This window comes from Ambystoma mexicanum, chromosome 5q (genome assembly GCF_040938575.1).
Source record: "Ambystoma mexicanum isolate Mex_15411 chromosome 5q, UKY_AmexF1_1, whole genome shotgun sequence".
NCBI lineage: Eukaryota > Metazoa > Chordata > Amphibia > Caudata > Ambystomatidae > Ambystoma > Ambystoma mexicanum.
In genome coordinates, this window is record NC_090933.1 from 1,359,357,207 (window position 1) to 1,359,382,802 (window position 25,596).

Below are 25,596 nucleotides of genomic sequence, written 5' to 3' on the forward strand. Positions count from 1 at the left end.
CAAGACAGACTCTTTGTGTTTTTCTGCACTTCGAAGCAGTGTAACGAACACCGTCGCCTGAGGCAGACTTACCTTTGAAGATCCTGCTTCCTGGTCATCCTGTATCCTGCCAGCATACTTACATTCTAGGGGAAGCTGTTCTTACCTGTACATCTCTTCAGAGAACCAAGTATTCATCTTTACAGTTTCCGGAATGCCGAAATCTTCATCTTGGCAAAGCAGCACGACACGCTCCATCGTCGACAGCAGCGTTTGCAAGGAAAAACAGAAGACAAGATAAGACATCGAAAAAACTGTCAGTTTAAGGTTGCGCTTCGCCATACATCGCGATTTTCCTTAAATTATCATTTACCTGCTGTCGAACATTGCAGTAGCATTCATCTTCCATCCGACCGCGTCACACAGCTGCATTGAGGCTGCATTTCCATCTAAGGGAAGAAAACAGAAGAGAGACATTATTGCGGGCATAAATGGGAGCAACATATAAAGACATTAAACAGAACAAACAGCATCACAAGAGCTCAAGAAAGACTTACCAATCATAAGGAGAAGCATAGTCGCAGCTGGACTGGACTAATCCTTATCAGGGATCAGTGAAGGAACTAGATCCCATACGACGCGCACCTGCCAGAAGTAGCAGGACAGAGAGTTTATCTTCCATAATTCACAGGTGAGCTTTGTGGGCCGGCGTATGCTCACAGAAACCGTACTTTGGGGTGAAGGGTTCGAGAGGTACAACAATCACATATTGGCACACTCGCCCACTCTTATTTCCACGGAGGAGCAGTATCACCACATACCACCACTCACAGCTTTTCTACTGAGGGAGAGGCCTGAAGGGGGTGATTGAAGTTCAGGGAGGGCTGCAACTGTGCCCCAATGCCTCTGCAGAGACCAGGTGAGCAAAACAACCAATGGCTTCTCCTATGATTTTTATGCACACTTTAAAGATATTCTACTTCCCAAACTTAATGAACTCTTTTCTCAATTCATCAGAGACAGAGAAGCACAGGGATCATTTCTAGATGACATGCTCTTAGTCTTTCCCAAACTTGGCAAAGATCCCAAGCTTCCTCAGAGCTATAGACCCATCTCCCGTATCAATACAGATTGTAAAATGTTTGCAAAAATGTTAGCCAATAGACGTCTCCTCGTGCTGCCTAACCTAGTAAAACAAGATCAAGTAGGTTATATTAAGGGTAAACTATCTTCCTCCAACTGAAGACTGGTTCTGAATACCTTAGACATTATACATGGCTCTAAAGATTCTTATGCAGCTTTTGCCCTTGATGTAGAGAAAGCATTTGATCGCGTTGAATGGAACTACATGTTTGAGGCCCGTAAATGGCATGGTTTTGTATCCCCTGTTTTTAACAATGATTAAAGTTCTCTACGCTACTCCATTGACCTCTATTTTCATTAATGGACAAATATCCCCACTTGGTTTATCTTGGCTCTGAAACTCTTTTTGGAAAGAATAAGACAAAAACACAATATAAATGGTATTTGGTGTGGTGATATACAAATTAAATTAGCGGCATATGCCGATAGTGTCTTATTGCTACTCAAAAATCCTGATACCTCCTTGCCACATATTCTAGACATTATTTCACAATTCTCTCTTGCCTCGGTATATAAACTGAATACTGACAAATCAGAGAATTTAACTCTTAATGTGCATTGTACCAAACATCAAATACTGACATCAGGTATGAAATGGTGCCCTGATGGCATTAAATATCTTGGTATACACATTTCCTCCTACGCCAAACATATCATAAAAACTGAATAATACCTCCCTACTCTCTAGAATGAATGAACTCACAAAGTTTTGGTCCCCCCTTTATCTGACGTGGTCGGGTAAATTAGAATATATCAAAATGATGATCTCTCCAATGGTTCTCTATCTCCAATATATGCTACCAATCCCTCTTACACCCTCCCTTTTTAGAAGCATTGACACTTATTTGGCCACATTTCCTTAGGGAAAGAAGAAACACAGATTATCTCTTTGGAAACTTAAAAAACCACGTCCTGAAGGAGGGATAGGGTTTCATGACTTTAAAAAATATCATTTGGATTTTGTTTTAAAACAAGGACAGTTATGATTTACCCATGAGCATTCCAATGATGTACCACAGTGGTTATGTCTAGAGAGAGCAACGGTATCCCCCCTAACCCTTGCTGATTGCTATCACATCAAAACAAAAAATAGATGTATTAAATGTACAAGTATTAGGTTATCCGCCCGTTACCTATCTGTTTCCTCTAAATCCAAGGCCCTCCAATGACATCTCACCGTATATTTGGTGTAACCCTCAAATTAAGATTAAGAAGAAGCCAATTTTTGGAGACCATGGCTCTCTCTGGGTATTAAATATATAGATCAATTGTTTGTTAAAGGTACCCCAGCTAATTTTAATGAACCTGTTGATAAATTCAATATTGCTTTCTCATTCCTGCAACAATGTCTGTAGATCATTGATGCTATTATGGAAAATGATGACTCCCTCATCTGCAAAAACACTGATCCTGATGTTGACAGCCTACAATCTCTCGACAAATGGATCATGTCTGCTTCTTTACATTATAAAACCCTTTTGCATAGCTCCTCTATGCAAAATTTGTCTGATTGATTTTTAGCATGGCAGCAAGACTGTGCACTAATGGATAGTCAACTGGAATGGCCCAATTTATGGACCATATATCCAAAGTCACCACATCAGCAAGTCTTCTACAAACTACATTCTTTTTCCATCATAGAGTTTTTATAATTTTGAAAACCGACAATTGTTGGTGCTGCCTTCAACCCTCAGGATCCTTCAAACATATGGTGCTTGAGTGTAGATTTGTCCCATTCTGTTGGTTCAACATATGGAAAACCCACAAAAACATCTTTAGCATACCAATCGACTTTTGTCCTCAGGTTCTGTTCACTGGTAGTGTCATTTTCAAAGATGTAATTGGTGAAAATGAGAGCTTCTTGTTTGACTTGTTTATAATGCTTGCTATGCTTGCTATTAAGTCTATTTACTATATAACAATTCGGCCGAACTCTTTAAAATCTGCAAGGAGCTTGCCAACCCTGCTGCAGTCTCTACCTTTCCTGTCCCCTCCCAGGCCATCTGCACTGCACTGGCCTCTCACTTCATCTCTAAAACTCAGGTCATCCTTTCCTCACTCTCCTCCTATCACCTCCCTCCCTCTCTTCCCGGCTCTTCCTCCGGCCCTTCTGCAGCCACCCCTCCTCCTTCCTTCTCTGCCTTTCCCCTTTTCTCTGCTGATGAGGTTTCCAGACAAGTCCGATCTATGAAAGTCTTGTCTAAACAGGTTCACCCCTGTTCCTCCAAAACTATCAAGGACCACATCGACTCCCTGGCTCCTGCCTTGGCTGACTTTTGCAACCACTCCTTCGCCTCTGGAGTCTTCCCATCCCCCCTTAAGCACTCCCTTGTGCACCCTCTTCTTAAGAAACCCTCTTCCGACCCCTCCTGCCCAGCTAACTATTGCCCAATCTCCATCACTCCCTTCCTGGGCAAGCTCCTGGAGAAACTGGCCATCTCCCAGCTTAACCTCCACGCTGAATCTGCTCTCGAACCTCGACTCCAACACTCCATGTGTTCTCATTCTGCTCGATATCTCTTCTGCCTTTGACACTGTCAACCATGCCACCCTGCTCAACTGTCTCTGTGATAACCTAGGTATCACTGGTCAGGCTCTGGCATGGCAGACCTCTTTCCTTTCCAATCGACCCTCCCAGGTCCAACTGGGGTCCTTCCTCTCTGACATCTTTTTCTCTACCTGTGGTGTCCCCCAGGATTCTAATCTCTCTCCCTGGCTGTTCAACCAGTATCTGGCACTCCTTGCCCACTGCATCGCCGCTCTCTGCCCCAACTTTCAGTGCTATGCGGACGATACCCAGCTCATTTTCAGGCTACCCTCGGCCTCCTCCTCTCCTTCCCTCATTTTTGACTGTCTGTCTGCTATTCAGGAGTGGTGTGCTGCCAATGACCTCTGCCTTAATGCCAGTAAGACTGAGATTCTACTCATCGGCACACCCACTCCCTCCTTCCCTGCAGCTCTCTGGCCAGCCTCTCTTGGCCCTCTTCCTGCTCCTACCTGCAAGGCAAAAAACCTTGGGGTCATCTTCGACTCCACACTCTCCTTCTCTCCTCATATAGCAGACATCTCTAAGAAGTCACACTACCAGCTGCACCTCCTCAGAGGTATTCTTCCCTTCCTCTACTTCCCCCAGAAGCTCACTGTCTCCCGAGCCCTGGTTCTCTCGAAGCTGGACTACTGTAACAGCCTCTATCTTAATCTGCCTGCCTCCACTCTCCGCCCTCTGCAACTAATCCAGAACAGGACTGCGAGACTTGTCCTTGGCCTCAAGCCCAGGGACCGTATCTCTCCAGGACTGAAATCTCTACACTGGCTCCCTGTGGCTGCGAGGATTAAGTTCAAAACCATCTGCATTGTCCACAAGGCCTTCTGGGGCCTGGGACCTAAATACCTTCAACTCTCTCTTCCTAAATATCTTCCTTCCCGAGCCCTCCGCTCATCCGTCTCCAACCCACTCATGGTCAGCCGCTTCTCGAAGCAACGAGCTGGGGGTAGATCTCTCTCTGAGGCAGGGGCCTCCCTCTGGAACAGCCTTCCTGCCTCCATGAAAGTTGACGAGAACCATCTCCGGTTCCGGAAGCACCTCAAAACCTTCCTCTTTGCTTCTGATTTCTCTCTCCCTCTCCCCTGCTAAACTCTTCACTGAAACTGCACTGAATCTGCAACTGGGCCACTTTCACCGACCTCGGTCACTGGCCCAGCCACTCTCCACTTGCACTGCCTCCCTGGCAACCCCTGCACTGCGGGACTGTCTCTGTATCCCTACAGCCCCCCCTCCCAGCACTTGTCTGCACTTACCTTGCACTTGCCACCAGCTGGCCCTATTATTTATGTTTATTCTACTTACCCTGCACTTCCCCCTCTTCCCCTTCCCCTTGCACTTTTCCCTCCCCCCTACCCCTGCACTTGCGCGATCTAAATGACACCTTGCCTAGTAGGATTGTTGTCTGTCTTCCCCTTGTTCCCCCCTCCCTGCCTCGTCGCGCCTTGAAACACTTATGGATAGGCGCGTTACAAATGCCATATCATATCATATCATGTCATATCACTTCATCCAACTGGAAAAATCTCGATAAACTTCATTACAACATGTGTTGGAATGCTATGTGTAACACGCATAGACTAGACATGTGCCATGCTTCTACTCCGTTTTTAAGACTAAACCATGAACTAAAATGGAAACCTTTTGTTGAATTTCTAGCACATTCATCTTTGTATTCATTGTTATTTATTAAGTACAGATTGTGCACTCCTTCCCATTGTCCTCCCCTCCTCAAACTCAACCTCCCTCACATGTATGTCCTGTCCTTGTCTTGTCACTGTTCTTAAGTGTTTGCATACTGTTGTGACCCTAGGTGGGCTCTTCAGGTGAAAAGGGTACACTGGATGCCAGGACATCTTCATGTTACTTTAATCAGATGGTACATCAGGAGATTCAGTCATAGGATCAGAGCAGAGCCCACTGGCTCCCATCACCCAGGCCACATCTTGTCAACTGCCCTGGGTAGAACACTCACAACACAGCATTCCACTCAATCATACCCAAACATTCCCTTAGTGACATCATACCTCAGGCACACAGCATACATGCAGGCAGAGTACTAGCAACCCTAACACATACCTCCCGTCCTTTACACCCAAAACTGAGATATTCACGATTAAAGAGTATATATCCATGCTAGGCTTTCGAATATCTTAATAGTTAAAGTCTCTGGTTAATCCCTTATATTATAATGTTTACAAGACTGGATATGATCTTTGTATGCCTTGTATGAGATGATAAAAAAAATTTAAACATAAAAAAAACAGCATTGCTAATAGCATCATTGGGAATTTTTACGCGGGTTCTGTAAATGTTAACATGCCCCAGTGGCTCACCCGGTCAGGCCAAGCTACTAAACACAATGAACAATGATGCACTTTGTGTGTGACTGATGTTCTGAGGCAATGCACCTGCGCGCAGACACATTTTCAAGATTAAGGATGGGCGCCATTAGGCTCCAGGGACTCTATGACAAGCAGTGCCATTAGCCAACAGTTTTGCCTTTTGTACAGGCATTAGACTGGAATTTGGAGGCAGTGACACATTAGCCAGCTGTTGCCACATTATGAACAGGTAACTGCATTACCATAAATTTCCATAATTTGCCATTCTTTCTCACATCTACAGCATTACTAATAGCATCATTGGAATTGTCATGTAAATGGTTTAATTGTAGCATCCCTGTGGCTTCATTGGTCTTTACTCTGTGGGAAACACTCACTGAAGTACCGGGATGACACACATGGGGCATTTACATGTCTGGAAATCATGTTGACATTCTATCACACACGGAGCAAAATTATAATATAATTCTAACACCTCTTACAAGTACGGCGGTGCAGGACAAAATGGTGGTAATGCAGTGGTTACTTTGTTACCACTGCATTACTGCTGCATTACCGCACCACCGTACTACAACTTTGGTGGTGAGACAGAGGAAAAACCGCCACCAAAATGCTGGCGGTAATTTCACTGTCTTTCTGCCAAAATTGGCACGATCAGCAGATTTACCGCTGGCAACATCGGAGGAATTACTGCCAACAGAATAACCGCTTGCAGTAATCCCGCCGAAGTCCCCATGGGGCAATAGGGACTAACACTGCCATACCATCCCTTATAATCTGGTGGTGATTCCTCCATACCAAGTGGCAGTAACAGTCATTTTATTTGGCAGTATTACCACCAAACTTGTAAAAAGGCCCCGCCAACCCAAGTAGTAATTTGCCCCAATCTAGAGGCTTAAATAACATCACTGCCCATTGTGTCTGTCATACGCTCAGTAACATCTTACTCTTCATCGGGATAAACATTTAAACTTTCCTCAATTATAACAAGACCAATACTTTCATTACTATAAATCACCATGTGTGTCTCCGACACACTAAGCAGGTTTCACTTCCAACCAACATCCATAAAACATACTGGAATCACTAATCATGTTTCCCAAAGGTTAGGTGATTACGAAATAAACCAAAACAGGCAATTCGTGTCAGTCATGTCCATGTTTTAACAGTCTTGACTACTGGACTCCAGCAGCTTACAGAAAAGGCCACAGTTAATTCCAAAACAAAAGATACATTTGCCTCCCCTAACAGAACATGTGATTCCCAATAATAAGAATTAAAAGAAGCAAAAGCAGATAGTTGGCACCCTATACACAAAGGCTGAGGTCATGGCCAGTCAGTGTCAATGTAATGTGACAAGTGATGAAGATGGCAGAGGCGGCTTTAAAGTCTGCCTCATTATCCTGCAGTAGAGGAATCATTCCAGTGCTGTGCAGTGAGCACAGAGGCTCAGATCTTTGCAAGGACTCCAGGCCCTTAATTTTTATATGTGTAGAATCATTTGTCATTGATATCTTCTCTGCGGGTGGCTCACTCTACTGGAGACTAGGGCCCCCCTGCTACTCTAGCTGTAGTACTAGCTCTGTTTCTACAGGACACAGCACAATAAGCTATATTTCAGCAGCACTAATGAAAAGGGCACAGAGAACTCTGCCAGAACCTTATTCACTGAGGTGACCTGAGCATTTCAAGAGGAGCGAGACTGTGGCGGAAAGATGGGCTGTTCAGCCCCTTTGCTTACATTCATTTTGGGAGCATGTTCCCGACACTAATGTATGACAGGCTCCCAGCAACCAAGTGGCTGTTGCGAGCACATTTCACTGAGACTGGCCGTTAAAAGAAAAAAAAGTGCTCATCCGGATGCCTTCGCGGGTTGGGCTGCTCCTTTTCTGGCGCAAGTGAGGATTAGTGCCAAAAAACATTTTAAGAATCTGTCCCTTTCTGTCAAGTGGCGTATCTGGGGGAGGGGCTGAGAGTAGCCATCCTTGTGCTATGTCTTACATGCAAAAGGTCCCCTAATGCTGCCCACCAGATGTGCACAGTGTGTTACTGCTGGGGCTGGAGGGAGAGGAGGAGAGTACACAGTACAGACGTCTGCAACTAATTTAGGGGTCAAGAGAGAGTTGTCATGGGAAGAGGGTGATAAGCGACATGTGCAGGAGAAAAGAGAGACGAGAGCAGACTGCTGCCGAGAGAGTCCAAAGGATAAAGCGGGCTCTGTGCAGAGGTGACATATGGACAAATAAGACCATTAAAAGCGAGGAAAGAGGGATGAGAGAAATGTATGCAAAGACAGGAAGAGTGCACGAGCGACGAGTGCACAATGGAAACAATTGTATATTGAAGTAAGTGCGGGGGAGAAGGAAGCAGCATTATAGAAAAGAGTGACTGTGAAGAGACAGGAGGGACAGAGAAGAGCGCACTGGGAGAGGGAGGACCTCAAGACAGAGTGAATAAGAGAGACAGGTGCTTCAGGGAAGAATTGAGTGCATGCAGGAGTGAGGCAGGTATGGAGAGATGAGGATAAAAGGAGTGCTGCAGCAGTGAGGACGGTATGGAGAGATGAGGATAAAAAGGAGTGCTAAAGGAGTGAGGTAGGTATGGAGCAATGCAGGAATGAGGCACTTATGGAGAGATGAGTGCTTGTCATGCTTCTTTATTCTTTTACAGTGGTCTACTATTATGCTCTGTATTTCAGGCCACCCCTTTGTCTCAACGCCCCCCATTTTGTCTAGTGCCTTCTGCACCTCATTGGTCAGGCCCTGTTTAACAATCAAGTAGACAAAGGGTATTGGTTGATCCCATGTGTTACCCGTTTCTGCTAGCCACATCTCCTGAACTTTAAGAAAGAATTGAGCGGAGTCATCATCATCGCCCATAGTACATTGCCTGATAGACTGTAATTCAGGTGTGTCATGGAATGTTTGCCACAGCGCATCCCATATTTTTGCTCAGATCTTACTAAAGGATGCCCGAGAGTTACTCCCGGATACCCCCGCTTTTACCCACACATCAGCAGACTAATCTCCGATAGTAGCTACCAATAGGCTTTTGATGTCTACTACTGTTATTTTTGTTTACTCATTTAGTTGAATTTCAACTTTTTCGATTTCTCTGTTGCATAGTCACATTTCTATCTTGATCAAACAGCCTTCTACAGTGTTGACATGTTTCGTTTGGTTACAGTAATTTGTGTTTGCATTTCACACATATTGACATTCGTTTTTAAAAAAAGAAAAAGGTTAGGGCTAAATGGTAAAATCAGTCAATGATATTTTTTGTTTACTTAAGGTAGATGCTTGAAGCTTTGGTGAGGTTTAAGATCATTTGCAGGCTATGCCAACAGTCTTTTGAAATAAAACATCATGATAGTTATTCAGTACCACTATATAAAAGAATAAAAAGCTCATGTACGATTCTTATTATGAAAAACTCTTTTCCGTCTATATGATTTATGAGCCTTCAATTAACTTAGGAGCAAGAATAAAGTACTAAAGTCTTGCTTTGGAGGCTTCCAAGGATTTCTATTATCTTAGGAGACGTCTATGTGTGATTTGTTGTGAGGTTAAGTGATAGAAGGAATTGTATTGTGTCTATGTTTTGGGAGAGTTTTCCGACATTAAGGACAACCTCCCAAAGTTCTTCTTTAGTTGTTGGTAGAGTGCCCTCAAAGTGTTTGTATAAAAATTGTCGTCTGCTATCTTTGAGCTCAACACATTCGGCCATCAAGTGGCAAAGGGTTTCTGGGTAATCTTGTAGTTTACAGAAGTGACAAATGATGTCTGGTGTTGCGCACTTGTTATAGGTCGCTAATTTGGTTTTCGTAGGCCATAAATCAAGTCTCAGGCGGAGGATTGAATTTGCATATGTAGGATCTGGGAATATTCTTAAATAGGTTGGTAGTTCATTTAGAGATTTGTGCCTAAAATCACCTGCTTTGAACGCTGCATATGTGTTACATTTTTCCCAGGTGTTAATCCAGTCTTGTTGATATCGTTTTAACTTTGCTTTCTCAGGGTTTTGAAAGAGTAATTCAGTAGTTATGTCAGTGATCTCTAATGTCTCCAGGCAAGTGTTCTTCCATGATTGTAAGGGACCAGAGTGTGGGGCTTCTAATAGGACTTGTTTAGCAGGAAAAAGATTATATAGTTCATTTGCAGGATGCATAGATTTTCTGTAGGCTGCTATAGTTTGCCAGGCTGTGATTGTAGATAGGGAAGTGAGTCCTAGCTCAAATCGTATGAGAGCAATTGGTATGTTAGATGGAATGGTTAGTATTTTCTTCCAGAATATACCTTCTAGAATGTCCCATCTTGTTGAGACTGTTAAGAATTTGGGTGCATGTCTCCTATTGCCAGGGGCATTCCTGCTGTCTACTTTTCAAATGCATAGATCCACCTACCCGTGCCCGCCATAAGGCCAGGAGCACTTTTATCAAATTGTTTTTGTCCATCTGTGCCCATGGCACATAATGAGGCCTGCCGGTCCACTTATGTATGAGAGGCGTTTGCAGTCATGCTTGTTCCCCTCAGGCTTCTTCCCACTTCCCTTTTTCTTTGTTACCACCATCCAGCCAAACCTACTCCTTAACCTTCCATCCCAAAAATCTTTCCACTCTATGAGTTTGATCAGATGCCTGTTCGGCCGCCTCATCCTCGTCATCCTCAAACTCATTGAATGTACTCCACCCTTCAGCATTGTCATGTCTCAGGCTGTCTGCCTGTTCACTTCCTTCTCCCTCCTTTTCCACATGCATGTTTTTTATGGGTGTATTTTCTAGCATGAATAGGAAATCCCCTGCTTTCCATCCATCTGGCCCCTACTCTTCCTGTCTGTCAGCTTTCAGTTTGTTTTACACTCTTCTTGCTAAGACCAATGCGACTTCTAAATCTCTCTTATTGACATCGCCATGTCGTGGGGCGTCCACAGGGGGCACATATGGGGCTGTTGCGGTGGACATATATGTTGGGTTCAGGGGTCAAGTCCTAACAATACACATCAACAAACACAATGTGACGTCGCCAGAAATCAGCATATCAAGGTGAAATTTGCACATTTCATTAAATTAGCTTTGCATGACCACCCTAATTGCACAGGACAAATGGCATTTGCCTTTCATAAAATCAACACACACACAAAACCAAGAGAGGATAGTTTCTTCTAATAGTGTTTTTGAAAACTTTAAAAGGTGTGCATGTTTTAAACTCCAAGAACCAATACAAATGTTTTCCCAGGAACTTACAGTACCGAAATGGGACATTTCACCTTTAGTTCATTTTTTATCAGGTTATATAGTGCAGTGGTGAAGTGTCCGGTCTCCAAGCTTGACGACTGTGGTGGGCTTTAATTCATACATTCAAAGGGGACATTCAATGTTTCTCATTTCAGCTGGGGGGGGCGGCTGAGTCCATCCTCTGAAAAAATTGATGGCCTCCGTCCACCCGTGTATACCCTTGACTTGAGCTCTGGTTGGGTTAGTATAGCTCACAGCGGGGGGGTTACGCCCTTCAGTGTCTTCAAAATCTGGCAAATGTCTATTATTTCCTTCCTTCTTTTTAATTGACTCCCCTTATACTTGGCTGTTAGGAATGTGGACATGTGTTATAAAATTCCCTTGTTATGGGATTTCTGATCTGGCCACCCACTGTTTGTGATGTTTCTCAATTCTGTCCCGGTACAATGGCAGGGCCTTGTACATATACTCTATGGGCGTTTCCTCATGCATTATAATATTGTGTGTGCCTGGTTGTCCCTACGCGTATGTCAATGCGCCGCGCCGCTGCTTCTGTTCTTCAAAAAAGTCAGTCCGTCATCTCCTCCTTCCCACAAAAGTCAAAAAAGCAATTTCTCCCACTCCCTCCTTCTCCCCACACCCCTCTCTATTATCACACTCCACACTCTGAACCCACACCAATATTTTACAAAAAGCACCCCTCCACCGGCCTCCTCCCTACACAATAAAACACTAACAAAACAAGTTCAAATAACAGGCTAAAATGACAACTACTATTCCCGGGCCCATTCATTATGCAGGGCTCCTATATATTTCCATTTTTCCTCCGTTATACAATGCTTGTGGCACCACCTTCTCCCCTCACTCGGGGAGGCTCCCTACCATTCCATTTTCCTTTGTCTAGTCTCCTTAAAAAGTTAATAATACAAAAAAACAAAACCAACCACATACATTCCACACTTACAATTTCAATATCCACATATTCACACTGTTCACACTCGCCCATACTTCTATCCTCTACTTGTTATCCCTTGCAAGGCTATACTCAAGTGCTCGTGCTCACCCAAACTCCTCTGTCACGGGGTTGCAACAACTCCGGCCTGCACTTCTGCTCAGAGCTGCGCCCCGCTCCAAAGAGCAGGCAGGAATTCTGCAAAGATGGCTCCTGAACGGCCACTGGGGAATATGCCTTTTTGGGACTGCTCGATGCAGGTGGGCGCAAACCTGCCTGGATACCTCCAGAGGTACGGAGGGCACGGGGATCACATCGGGGTCACCAAATTAAGGCACACCCAAAAACACGCACCCCAGAATATATACAACCTGCTGGGGGAAAAAGGCCAAGAGATTCTTGTGAGGATAACAGGTTTTAATCACACATAAAATAGGTTTGACAGCAAAGAACTCTGCTGCTCATGAACGTTTTGCCGAAAAATGGTACAAGCAGAATGTTATAAGGAAACAAATTGTCATCAGTGACATAAACATATACAGTAAAATCCTGTGTGGCTGGTTGGTGAGACCTTATACATGGTCATCATGCCCTATAGGAGGTGCCACTCCATTAGCCCAAGCCCTGGCCATCCGTCATCCATCACGTGGGGTCTGCTGGGCTCATCACCTCCAGGGAACCAAGGTCAAGTTTGCAATTAGTTACTATGTAAGACAATGCTCCTCTATCATTATGCCATGCACCTGGGAGGCTCGGGCACTGGAACAGGAGGAGTCTTATGATCATGCTGACCAACACATTCTTCACTCATTCTGTATCACACTATCTGCACCCCAGGCTTCCACCCTCGCATTAGACTATAATTTACTCCACCCTGTATCTCGCATTAGACATCTTGTCATTATGAAATAAGGTGGAATGGTTGTGTTCCTTTAGATCTTTTATGGCCAGTGGGTTTATGGTTGGTGGTCTGGGGTCACCTACTATAGTGGAATTCAGGGGTCTTGGGACTGGGACAGTTGTGGGTGCCAAAAGTCATGGTTGGCTGGGTGGGGGTCGGATGCCTGGTTTGGCCTGGCTTTGATGAACGTGCACTGTGAGGTGCCTGATACTGCCTTGCAGCCTCACAGGGAACATTCCTTCTTGGGATAACATGTATTGATAACAGTTGTAGAACAGAGGAGAGTTTCTATGGGGGGGTAACCACGTGGGTCTCTCTATCATCCGTGCTTGGGCCTATTCATGTTGCTTCGTCAGATTCATGGTCTGTGTCTACTGCGCATCCGTGAAGGCCCGAACATTTCTACCACAACCTCAAAATTGCGCCTGTTTAAATCTGCGCAATAAGTCTAAGCATCTATATTTCACATAACATTGTGTTTGTGCAGGGTCCCTTAATACACCTCCCTCCCCCCCTGGAACATCACAAGTGTATTTATGGGATTCACATTACTCTAAAGCGCCTAGAGGGGTGGGATAAGTTAATCTCCTTCCCAACAGCTCTAAAGCTTTATGAAGACAATGCTTTCCTAGCTCCTCAGCAAACTGACCAGCAGTAGCTCGAGAAGTGCTGCCTCTTGCGAAAGAGAAATGACGAAGTCATTTAGACAAAACAAAATATTTCTCCTGGCAATGCTTTTGAGACGTATCACTTTTATCCCCTGGTGCCCCCAAAACACTGCATTCCTGAATCTTTCTTCTAATGCTGGTTCCCAATCTATGTTATTCTAAATATAAGCATTCTTCGTCCTTGTTAATCTCATTTTATGATACTGCTGCCCAATATATGCCATCGTAATTACTTTAAATCACCACATGTGTATATTGTGGTAGGTCAGAAGAAGTAGCCAGACCAGATACTGGCTTTCTTACAAGTTTGTTTATTTAAATGATAAGGAAAAAGGCCTGTCTATCTCTAACAAGCAGAGGTTTTCCCTACCTGACAGAGAACTAACTATGCTGCTCGTCATCAGTGATGTATTGCAAATCAATAGTCTGTCTTCCATCCAAAAACTAACCTATGCTGACCCTACCACTAATAAAAGGGCTCACAGGAAAAAGGGTCCCAGAGAATGACTCCCTTCTCCTGGACAGGCTTCCATAGCCGTAATAGACTGTCTTCATAAAGTTCTCTGTGATTCCACAAACCAGCTCCTATAGTTCTTCAAGGGGGCTTTTCTGCCTCTTGGTGTCCCCTTTCATTCCTTATACAAAGTTCCTTTGTTTATCGAGTTAGGGTCTTGACCCCAAGTCCTCTGGGATTTTTGCAGAGGCTCTTCCTTTCCACCCTTGGTTTGACCTTCAACCAACCCTAAAATGAATAGATTGAGTTCCTAAATATTCTTCCTTGTCTTTACAACTTTTAATTTCACTGAGACTAGTACCCTGAGTCCCTTTTTACTCTTATCTTTCTTACTCTGTCCGCAGACATTGGAATGAGTGTGAGGACTCCCTCTGGGCTTTTCTGTATTTTCAATGTCTTTAATGCTACTGGGAGGAGTATGCTGAATCCCTTTAGGTCTTTAAGAGATTTACAACTACTGGGATGAGTATACTGAGTCCCTTGCTATTCTTCACTTACTTTAAAGTATTGACCACTACTAGGATGAGTATGAGGGGTCACGTGACAGTCTTCACTTTTTGGTTTCTTTTGTTTTATTTTTTAGTTGATAAACAACTTTGCAATAATATCAATTTCACATCATTGTATTGTTTCATTCGAGTAGTATCAGTTACATAAAAAATATCATTTCTCTTTCAATCAAATCTTCTTAAATACATTTAGAGCGGAGTTGGGAGGCGAGTTGAGAGGCAGTCTGCAGCAGTCCGCGGCAGACGTGGAAGATGTGAACCAAATGGAGCGGGCGCCGGAGAGCCCGCACACACAGAGACTAAAGCCCATTGCAAAAGCTGCAAAAGCAATGACGACAAACGTAATATGTGAGATCACCCCGGACATCACCCTCGAAGTGGACGTGAATCAGGTTGGCGCCGCTTAAGCAGCAACAAGAACCTGCAAGAACTGGAGGCAGGCCAGCCGAAATCAGGAGTTACAAAAGACTTACATGTAGGAACAGCGTCGGAGGCGGCGAGCACTCGAGATAATGGAGACTTGAAGCCTGAGGAGTCCTGCGTTGCCGCAAGCCCTCTCGAAGCGGCCAGCGTCCCGGCTACCGCTGAGGCGAGAGAGTTTCCGGCAGAGGCTGCAAAAGGGCGGCCCCTGCAGGACTCTAAGCGGGCACAGGGTCGCCGGAAATCGGGAGACTGCAGCTCTCAGGGGAAGCAGTCTTTGGCGGGCCGAGCCCCGAGCAACGCCTTGAATGTCAACAGTGTTAAAGCTTGCGTGCCCGCAATGGTAGGAGATCTATGCAATATTGGAGCAGACCTTCCTCACATGCACGAGCCAGAGCCAGAACTGTCAGAAACGGCCTGTGCTGAACCCTCCCTTTTACCGGAGGGCATCGGAAAACAAAACTTCCAGCAAGCAAGTATTCAAACAAGCATCAAATCTATGGTTCATTCAGAACCTCAACAATTCACACACACAGCATGCTCCGCAAACGCGCCTACCCCCAACAGGAACAGCAGCCGGGAGGAATGTTCAGAAGAAAAAGAGAGCGAAGGGGGCGGAACAAGTGACTCAGAGAGGAGTCATGAGGAAGAAAACTCAGACTTTGACACGGAAGAAGAGGTTAGCAGAACCCTCCTAACTGCTAACCCCCAGGGAGACAAGTACAAAAACAAACAACTAAGGAAAAAACAAGCAAAACCTCAAAAGCCTGAGAATACAAAAACAAATAAACAAAAACAAGCCACGAACTCAGTAGTCTCAAACAGGAAGAAAAATCCAACGGCTATGCCTCAAAAGACACACAAAAAAAGTGCAACCATGTCAAAGTTCCTACCTAACCCACTGCTTTCATGTCCCCTAAAACAATACTTTACTAATTATCAAAAGCGGAAACTCGACACAGATACCGAGCTATCAGACGCAGAGATCTTGGAAGCCACTCTTGAGCCTACACCAACAAACAAACTGCGCAAGATCGACGGCGGAGCAGCGTTCCATCCAAAAAGTGTGCCAAGAAACACCACCCATGATGCTATTAAACCAGACAACAGTACCAGCACAAGGAGAACTCATATGGGAGAAACACCGAGGACCATTGAGCCCACCACGCGGTCGGACACGGACCACACCCAAGAAAAGACCAAAGTCCGGAATAAAGTCCAGCAGCCAAAGGAAAAATTTCCGCTAACTGCAAACAACATAACGACGTCGGAACAGGGAACTCTGTATCGAAAAAATCTATCCAGACCAAACTCACCATCAATCCAAGTGGACGCCCAATCAGAGCAGCAGGCTAAGGACCAACGCAATGTCTGGACAAAAGCCCACATAAATACAGGACAAAATGCACATCGAGTGGGAAAAACAGGCGATCCAGAACCAAGAATCCAAGAAGGACATAACAACAGAGGACCAATTCCAGCCCAGGCTCCAGAGCCCAGACAGGACTTAAATTTGTCAGCGGTACTCGAGACCCTTGACTCGCCTAGGTTAAAAAAAAAGACGGACATACACCTATATATCACTGAAAAAACAGTGTATTAGTGAAATCTCAACAACAACTTTAAAAGAATCACCAACAAAAAAAACAGACATGTTAATGATAATGTCAGCTATCACCATGGCTCTAGACACATTTGGCAAACTGCATGAGTCGATAAAAGACAGCGTTCAAGATAACACCGCCATCCTCGCCAACATGGACACCAAAATGAAATTTATAGAAGGATACATAACCGCCACAGAGTCCAAGAACAACAACCAGCAGAAGGTCTTGGAATCTAAAGTGGCAATGCCTGAAAAATTAGTAGACACTCTTCAAGCAGAAATCAGAAACCAGATAAAAACCAGATAAACAACGCTGCCAAAAGCTTGAGGAAAGGGTCAGTGAAGACTCCACCTAAGGCCAGTACAGACTCTACGAATACAAAAGGAATAGAGGAAACGGAACCGTCATCACCAATGGCTAAAGCACTTTGTTGAAACTGTCAACCCCAGTGATGGAGACAGACAAACCCAAAAACCAGAACAAAACCAAACAAAACGCAAAGGTGGCAGGATATAAAAGTAGCCACCAGGAGGCAGAAGAACAGGGCGACATACGGCCCTTCCTCATGATCGTAGACCCAACAAGATCACCCAGATCAGCGGACACATTTTTGGTAAATTCTGACCCTATGAACTTATCGCAACATTGGGAAAATGACCCTAAAGCCTTGGAAAAGTCAACTCCTAACAGGGCGGAGGAAAGGAGCCCTCCGCGGAAAGGACCGGTCAAAACCCTGTTCCTACCCACTAGAACAAACACCAACGAAATAGAAATAAACAAAAACCCTCATTCTACAGGTGTCCCTGATAACATCTCCAAGAGTTACCGAAATGATATAGGGGACAGCAGAGAATTCCCTGAAAAAAACTACACTAAACAAAAAGATCAACAACCATCCCCAGAAAAACGAAAGGCCTACAAAAAAACGGACTCCGAATTGCCGAAGAACAACAAAGGCAAAGGAGAAGTACGCATTTCAAATTGGAGCAATCAAAATGTACAGAAGGTTACATGATCCTTAACAGAAAAACTGTTCTAAAGATAATATGGAAAAAGGATGCTCTCAAACAAATGAGGACTGAAGATCTTAAACTCGTCGAACCCTATCACAGAGGGAACATAGCAAAAATGTACCTCCACGTGAAGTCCAACAGCATCCAAGACATACCCAAAGCAGCGTACAAAGAAATCAAATGTTTAGGCTTTAACTTGTCAGAACTGAGCGATACAAGGCCTCCTGAAGAAAAACCTGCTACAAAGAAAGAAGGCGCACTCCTGAAACATCACTACACCACAAGAACCGAGGAACTTTACAGGAGCTACCAAAGCGGAAAGTGGCAAGGGTGAACCGGCGAGCATACGGCCAACTTCAATAGGGCTGAAGAGGAAAAACGCCCTAGACACTACACACCCAAAGCCGAGGAAGTAATGCACTGGGACGACGCAAAAACAAACAGAACAAGTATTAAGCAGCAAACGAGAGGTAGTTACCACAAAGCGGATGAAATCCAAAGCAAACTCTGTGCAATCATCTCTCCGAAGAGGCTATGACAGAGAGACGAGAAAACCTGCGGCGATAGGTCAGATTGGGGCAGAGACGTAATCTCCCCAAAGTGTCCGTGGAACTGGTTGAAATCAACTCTAACCTCAAAAAACAAGAAATAGCAATGACTACCATCCTCAATTTCCAGACACAGAGGATCTCCAGAAAGCCACAGTGACATCTACACCCTAGGATCCTGGAACACAAGAGGACACATGCATCTAACAACAATAGGGGACGTCGACCTGGGTAATTTCGACATCCTGTGTCTACAGGAAACTTGGTTGGCAGGCAAACCTTCACTTGACGGTTTTACGGTAGAAATATCACCAGCCACAAAAGGCCTTCTGGGCCGCCCTTCGGCAGTGCTCTTGACAGCAGTCAAAATAGGCTCGGGCTTCAGCATAACAAAAACTTTGAAAAAACCATATGAGATGTTGGTCATTTTGATAAACTGGAATCGCAAATCAGCCACCCAAGACACAGCGCACCAATCGAATTTGGCAGTCATAAACACATATTGGAACCCCCAGCGCAACGTTCTGCTCAGACATGTGGGAAACAATAGACAAGATCTATGAGACATATGAAAAAATAGACATTGTCATGTGCGGGCACTTGAATGCAAACTGTTCCAAAGCCACAGACAATCCCTCGGACCCGATTCCACAAGGTCCAGCAGCAGAAAGATGAAAGGCTTGGAGAAGCCTAACTAACCCAAGAAACGTACACAATATAGCTTCACTGTTTCCACAGCAAGACAAAATCCCGACGTGGGAACAAGCAAATTCAAAGGCCACACTGGACTATATCTATGTGAGTCAAGGTTTTCTCCTGACCATAAAAACCTTCAATGTACAGAGAACTGTTCACAGCGACCACAACCTCCTGCATTGCGCATGGCAAGAAAAGTGACCACCCAAACAGTCATACAAATACAACATCACTACAAACAACCAGCTATAGAGGCTTCGCCTCTCCTCAACAGACGTGAGGATGATAAATGCAAACTGCAACGCAAATGGAACTTTGGAGGTACAATCGGATGAGCCAGCAAGACCAAACTATCTCCCATTCTTAATGGCACACAGAGTCTCAGTATCTGGTCAGAAAAAGCAAAAAGAACAACCAAAACATGCAAATGACAAATTGATAGTTGAAAAAAGGAAAGTTCTCCGGAAACTGAAGAGACATGCCTCAAAAACGAACACAGTGGAAGCCTGGAGATTGTGGCAAGAAGAAGCTAAAACATAAACCAGCTGGATAAAACATTGAAGAGCGGCCTTATACCACCGTGACTCAGAAGAAATGCTGAGAAGATTGAACACTAAAAGATCCGGTGATTTCTGGGCACTGGTCAAAAATATGACCATCCAACCTGAGAACAAGATCTCAAACTCTGTCTCGGAAGCACACTGGATAACACATTTCACTGCTCACTTCGATTTCCCCAAATCTTGCCAACGCATTACCAACCGGGAATCTCTTACCCCATGGGCAGATAGGACAAGTACTGACGAGATCGAAAGGCTGATCGTCAAACTCAAAAAGTCGACAGCACCGGGCCCAGACGGTTTGACTAATATAGACCTGAAAAAGTCTCCAAAAGACTGGGCAGCAGTGATCAGCAAAATCTTCAGTCACTGTGGAGGAACCAGAATGATCCCAGAAACATGGCTGAGGGCCATCATTATACCGATTTTCATGAAAGAAAGAGGAGAAGACCCGGAGAGCTATAGACCAATAGCTCGCCTAGACATCATAGGAAAGATCATCGCTACAAGCCTTCTTGAACGCTTTAGAAGGTGGTCAAAAAATGCATCCTGTAACGACCATTTACAAACAGGCTTCCAGAAAAACGGCGGTACCACCATCAACATCTTGTTACTAAATATTCTGAAGCTCAGAGTTAAAGAAGGTGCGCCGAAAATATATCTAGCATTCGTAGACCTATCAAAAGCCTTCGATAAAATCGAATGAGAGAAACTTTGGGCCAAACTTGAGAACTGGGATTGCCCAAAGGAATTTCTGGAACCAATCATCGCCCTACACGTAGACACGAAGATTCGGATAAAACTAAACAGGCAAGGTATGCTCTCGGAGGAGGATCTGAGATGTAACCCGCAAAAAGATTTTTTTAAAAAATGGACCTTAAAGACTGGATTGACACTATCGAGAAGGCTAGCGCAAACAAACTTTTGGCTCACCTTCCTCCTACATTCAACAAAGTCAAAGTGCCGCTAAATTACTGCATCAAATCCCCAAACAAACCACTACGGATTCTGTTTATGAAAGCAAGACTAAACTTACTACGAACTCGTGAAATTCTGTCAATCAGAACATCATCGGCAGAAAACGGCTGCCACCTGTGCAAAAAACAGGAGTGCTCCAAAACACTAAAACAGCTGGTGCTGGTGTGCCCGGAGACAAAACAGAATCGTTACATCTACCTGTTGCCTCTGCTCGCCGACAGCGCAACGGTGCACTTGGACTCCGTATGGAACAGACTGATATCTGGTGAAACCAGAAGATGGACTAGAGCAGCGGTCAAATTAATAGACCTAGCAATAAAAATGTTAAACAATCCCATGAAAGAAATGACGGGTAATGCACCACCCCAAAAGTGTCCATAGGTCTGGACTCAATGGACTAGAAACTAAACAAGATGGAAAAACTAACGCTAAACTGCCCAAAACTGGAGGGAGTGTCGTCTTTACAAAACCATGTAAAATAATGTTCTTTGATTACATTCAAGTAATAAAAAAATTAAAAAAATAAAAATAATACATTTAGCGCTTATTTGTTTATGCAAACATGCCTAAACATGCACCATTTCAATAAAAAGGAAGCAAAATCAAGAATGTGTGATGCTATGTCCGATTGCATCCACATGTTCATTCGAAGAAGAAAAATAATGGATAAACAACAAATAGCTTCTAGAATTGCCACAAACAATAATTACTTTTCAAGCTCTAAATGAATAATTAATTTTGCTATGGCCACTTGGACTTTTACCAAATTAGTATGGAAAAGTTTAACCCACAGCTCTTGTGAAGTTAGAGATCTACAATGTTCAAAGTGGCGTTTAGACAGTTGAAGTCGTCTAGTAAACAAAGCTCGACAGTCGGTTAGGAGATGTTGCATAGTCTCTTTGTGATGTAGGTTGCAGCAGAAACCGCCGCAGTTCTCACGGTCAGTTATTTGCTTGCGCCAAACCTGAATTTTTGTAGTGCACCTGCTGGCATGTGTGATGACCTGCTGGCATGTGTAATAAAAGCTTGCACTTCTACTCTCTGTAGTGCACCTGCTGGCATGTGTGATGAACGCTTGCACTTCTACTCTCTGTAGCGTACCTGCTGGCATGTGTGATGACCTGCTGGCATGTGTGATGAAAGCTTGCACTTCTGCTCTCTGTAGTGCACCTGCTGGCATGTGTGATGACCTGCTGGCATGTGTAATAAAAGCTTGCACTTCTACTCTCTGTAGTGCACCTGCTGGCATGTGTGATGAACGCTTGCACTTCTACTCTCTGTAGCGTACCTGCTGGCATGTGTGATGACCTGCTGGCATGTGTGATGAAAGCTTGCACTTCTGCTCTCTGTAGTGCACCTGCTGGCATGTGTGATGACCTGCTGGCATGTGTAATAAAAGCTTGCACTTCTACTCTCTGTAGTTCACCTGCTGGCATGTGTGATGAACTCTTGCACTTCTACTCTCTGTAGCGTACCTGCTGGCATGTGTGATGACCTGCTGGCATGTGTGATGAAAGCTTGCACTACTGCTGCCTGTGATGTACCTCTTCTATATTTAGGGTGTGTACTGGGGTGCCACTTCTGAAAGTGTGTGCATGGGGGTGGCAATGCTACTGTGTTGCATCTGCTCAGGTTCTCATTTCATTTCCTCTCCAGATGTTAACAAGGGCTGCCTCATAAGCCCTTGGAGTTGCTCAACACAGCCCCTGGTTTCCCGAATGACCATGAAGTATTTCTCCTACATATTCATTGTGGATATCTAGAAGCCTGTAAGGCTTGCTGGCAAACCGAGCTCTAACACTGAATGGATTCGAGAGTGCGGGGCCTGCCTGTATAGTCGCCGACAGGGCATTTCTAATGACTCCAAACGTAAGACTCTCAAGTCTAAACGCAAAGACTTTTTTGAAGGAGTTAACATTAAAAGGAGTGTGTAGATCAGAGCTGGCTGTGTCTTGCATAACAGTACAGCTGGGTAGAGGATGCAGATTCAGGACCCGCCTCATCCGTGAGGGCCCCCCCACACTTCTAGCCCCATTCTTCTTCAATCACCCCTTCCTTCTCTGCCAAGCCCCTCCTCTGCTAGGTCACCTGACCCATGTAAGGTCTCTTCCTTTGTTGTTAGTCCCGCCCTCGTGCTCTAGTTCCAGCCTCCGCATTCAGGTTGTTCCCCGTCACCCAGCCCGCCCCATCTTACTAATAGCCTCCTATCAATGACAGGCCCCTCCCTCAGCACCCCCTCCCCTTCTCAGGCTCCTCCCCTCTTCCAGGCCCTGGGCATAAGTAGGAGGCTCATCCCTCATCGCCTCTAGCCTGAGGTCAGGATGGCAGTCTTACAGATCTGTGCCTTCGCTCTGATGGTGATCACAGGAGGGCCGATCCTAGTGTCAGGTAAGGGGGTGGCCCGGGCTCCATTTCTTCTGTGTTCCTGTTCTCTCCTTTTGCAATTATGTTCATGCTTACAGCTCTGCAAAATCCAAACACATGGCCTAAATTTCCATCATCCTGAAATAATGCCCTCACTGACGCCGATAACAGGCTGTGAATTATTCCAGTATTTGCTGTAGCGGCCCAAACTAAATCTACCACCCTGTGTATCCAAATTAGAAATTGAGAGCAGATTACGAGGTGCGTGCAACAATAGGAAAGTGTTCGTCCATGAAAGAACACTTTCATTAAATGCACCATATTCTGTCAAAGTAAAAACATGGTGGCTCGGCATCAAAGCCTCGGCTTTTACATGTGCGTGATTTACGGTCTGATAACGGCCCTGGTAACCATCAGGAATGCAATTCTCCTGGGCGAGCCCTGCTTTTGCATGTCAAAAAACAGGAGTTAAAATATAACTCCTGCAGGTGCCGTTCACCTTCACTGCACCTGTTCCCTTTCTAAAAATAGCATTTTTTCAGGCTGCTGCAAATTCGAGAAGTGTCAGTCTTTAAAGAATTGCTTGTACTGCCACTGGCACACATGTTTCTATCAGAACAGTAGACTTTAGCAGCTTTTGCTGCTGGAAAGCACAATTCCTCCCGTCCAATGTGTGCCCCACCTGAGTAGGGCGGTGCTGGAAACTGGAGGGCAGAAGGCCAGATCTCATCACTACTTTTATCAAGAGCTCAGATTCTGCTCTACGCAAAAAACACCGGCGTTCCCAGCAACATCACACAGACCAGGGAGGCCATTCTGGGGAATACAAACCTCTTCATGAAACAATTCCTTGATGTTTTCATTACTTGTAAGCCCTTTTTTAACAGCACGATTCGTGCTGCTGGGGCGATATTTCCTGCCCATTATTTCACATCTAGTGTGTGTTTTCCTCTTGTGTCCCACCAACACAGTATGTCATTCACATGAGCTTGTTATCACATATGACTCATTTCATGTGTCACAAATATACTTTTTATTAATTCATCACGAGTATTAAAAATAAAAATCACATCCTGTGCATATACAGCAAAATACACGTACACACATTTACACAAATCCACTAACAGTGTCAGAACCATTTGAAGAAAAAATCTCAAGAGGATCCTCACATTAACACCATAGCATAGTGTTGCTCACCCTGCCCAGTGATCTGTCACAAAAGGCTTTTCATAATATAGCTTTATAGACCTGCAGCTAACCGAGGCCTTTAACGAGGTATGAAGGACCATAACGCCCAGTACAGCCCGAGCTGTAAGTCTATAAAGCTATTAGAACACCCTCACTGTTTAATTAAAGTTGAATAAATGAGACATGTTTAATTAAAGTACCAAAAATTGCAAAATGGTAAATAAATGTTGCAGACATTTTTTGTGCTTCAGTTAAACATGTTTATTTTTTTTATAGGGTTTCGGAAGGTGCTAGGGTGGGAGGAGTATGGTTCTAATTGGATTCAGGTTGTGGGTATGCTTGCTCCATGTTCCAATTAATTTAGCTTCAGGTGTGCTCTCCCCCTCCCCCACTACACAAATGTTATGCAGTACCTACTCCACACAAATATGCAATTAAATAAACTTCTACAAGCTCAACGGGAACATACATTCACTTAACAGCCAATTCATTTCCTTACCTTTCTGTGCACTTTTCCCCCATTGACATTTTTAGGCTCCCCTGAACATTCATCAGTGCCTGCAAGAAATCTTCTAATTTCCTTGGTACTTATAAAGTTCTCCATGCGCTCCCTCTTATGCTGCACTGCAGCTCATGTCAGCCTCATTTCCTCTCATTATTTCAGGTACGTGAGCCTGACACTTGAAAGCGTTTCCAGTGCTTTCCTTCACTTCTGTGCTCCTACGTGCACACGTTGGTCTGGGAATGTGTATTACGGAACGGAAAGTTAACTCTTTGCCAAGCAACGCGTCCACTTTTCTAAGCTTCCCCGCCCACCGACAGCTTCGTTGCAGCCCAAACTACGGGCTGTAATCAATCTGCAGGCTATACCAGTGCATATCGCCCTCAAATTGACCAATCAGCATCCTAGAAACACCACTAGGGTGTTCTAATACACATGATATGATATGGCATTTATAGCGCACCTGTACACAAGTGTTTCTAGGTGCCACAAGACAAGGGAGGGAAGACAGAGGGAGGATCTTAACAGGCCTTGTGTCATTCGGATCATGCAAGTGTGACAATGCGAGATGTAGGGGGAAGGTGCAGGGGAGTGTCTTATGCGATCACGGCAAGTGCCAAGGTGCCACAGAATCCTTTCTGTGGCCCCCTGGGCACTTTCTCTGCTCCATGTATTCACCATCAGATGGACGAGCACTGCTGTGATCTGAGGAAGTAAGGCACTTCATCACATAAGACACTGATGGATTTATGCATGTTGTGACGCATCACTGTTATGTCATGCTATGAGTTATGGAAAATTTGCAGTATTTCTGTCGGCAATTTCTTGGTCAATTCAACTCAGACCTTTCCAATAACCTACAAAGTTAAGAAAAAAAATAAGGAAAAAGAATTTTAAATGTAGAGAAGTTGCACATATTTCCAGACAAAAGCCT

The 25,596-nt window shown here is 44.5% G+C and overlaps 1 protein-coding gene across 1 annotated transcript in view; it reads left to right on the forward strand.

The window, feature by feature from the left end:
• The first annotated feature begins 22,860 nt into the window (after window positions 1–22,860).
• LOC138498150 (fish-egg lectin-like) overlaps window positions 22,861–25,596 on the forward strand; it is a 118,344-nt gene continuing 115,608 nt past the window's right edge. Inside the window, exon 1 of the mRNA XM_069622029.1 lies at window positions 22,861–22,996. Within this exon, the coding sequence (XP_069478130.1) occupies window positions 22,930–22,996 (67 nt within the window). The 5' untranslated portion in view covers window positions 22,861–22,929. The remainder of the gene's footprint in view (window positions 22,997–25,596) is intronic.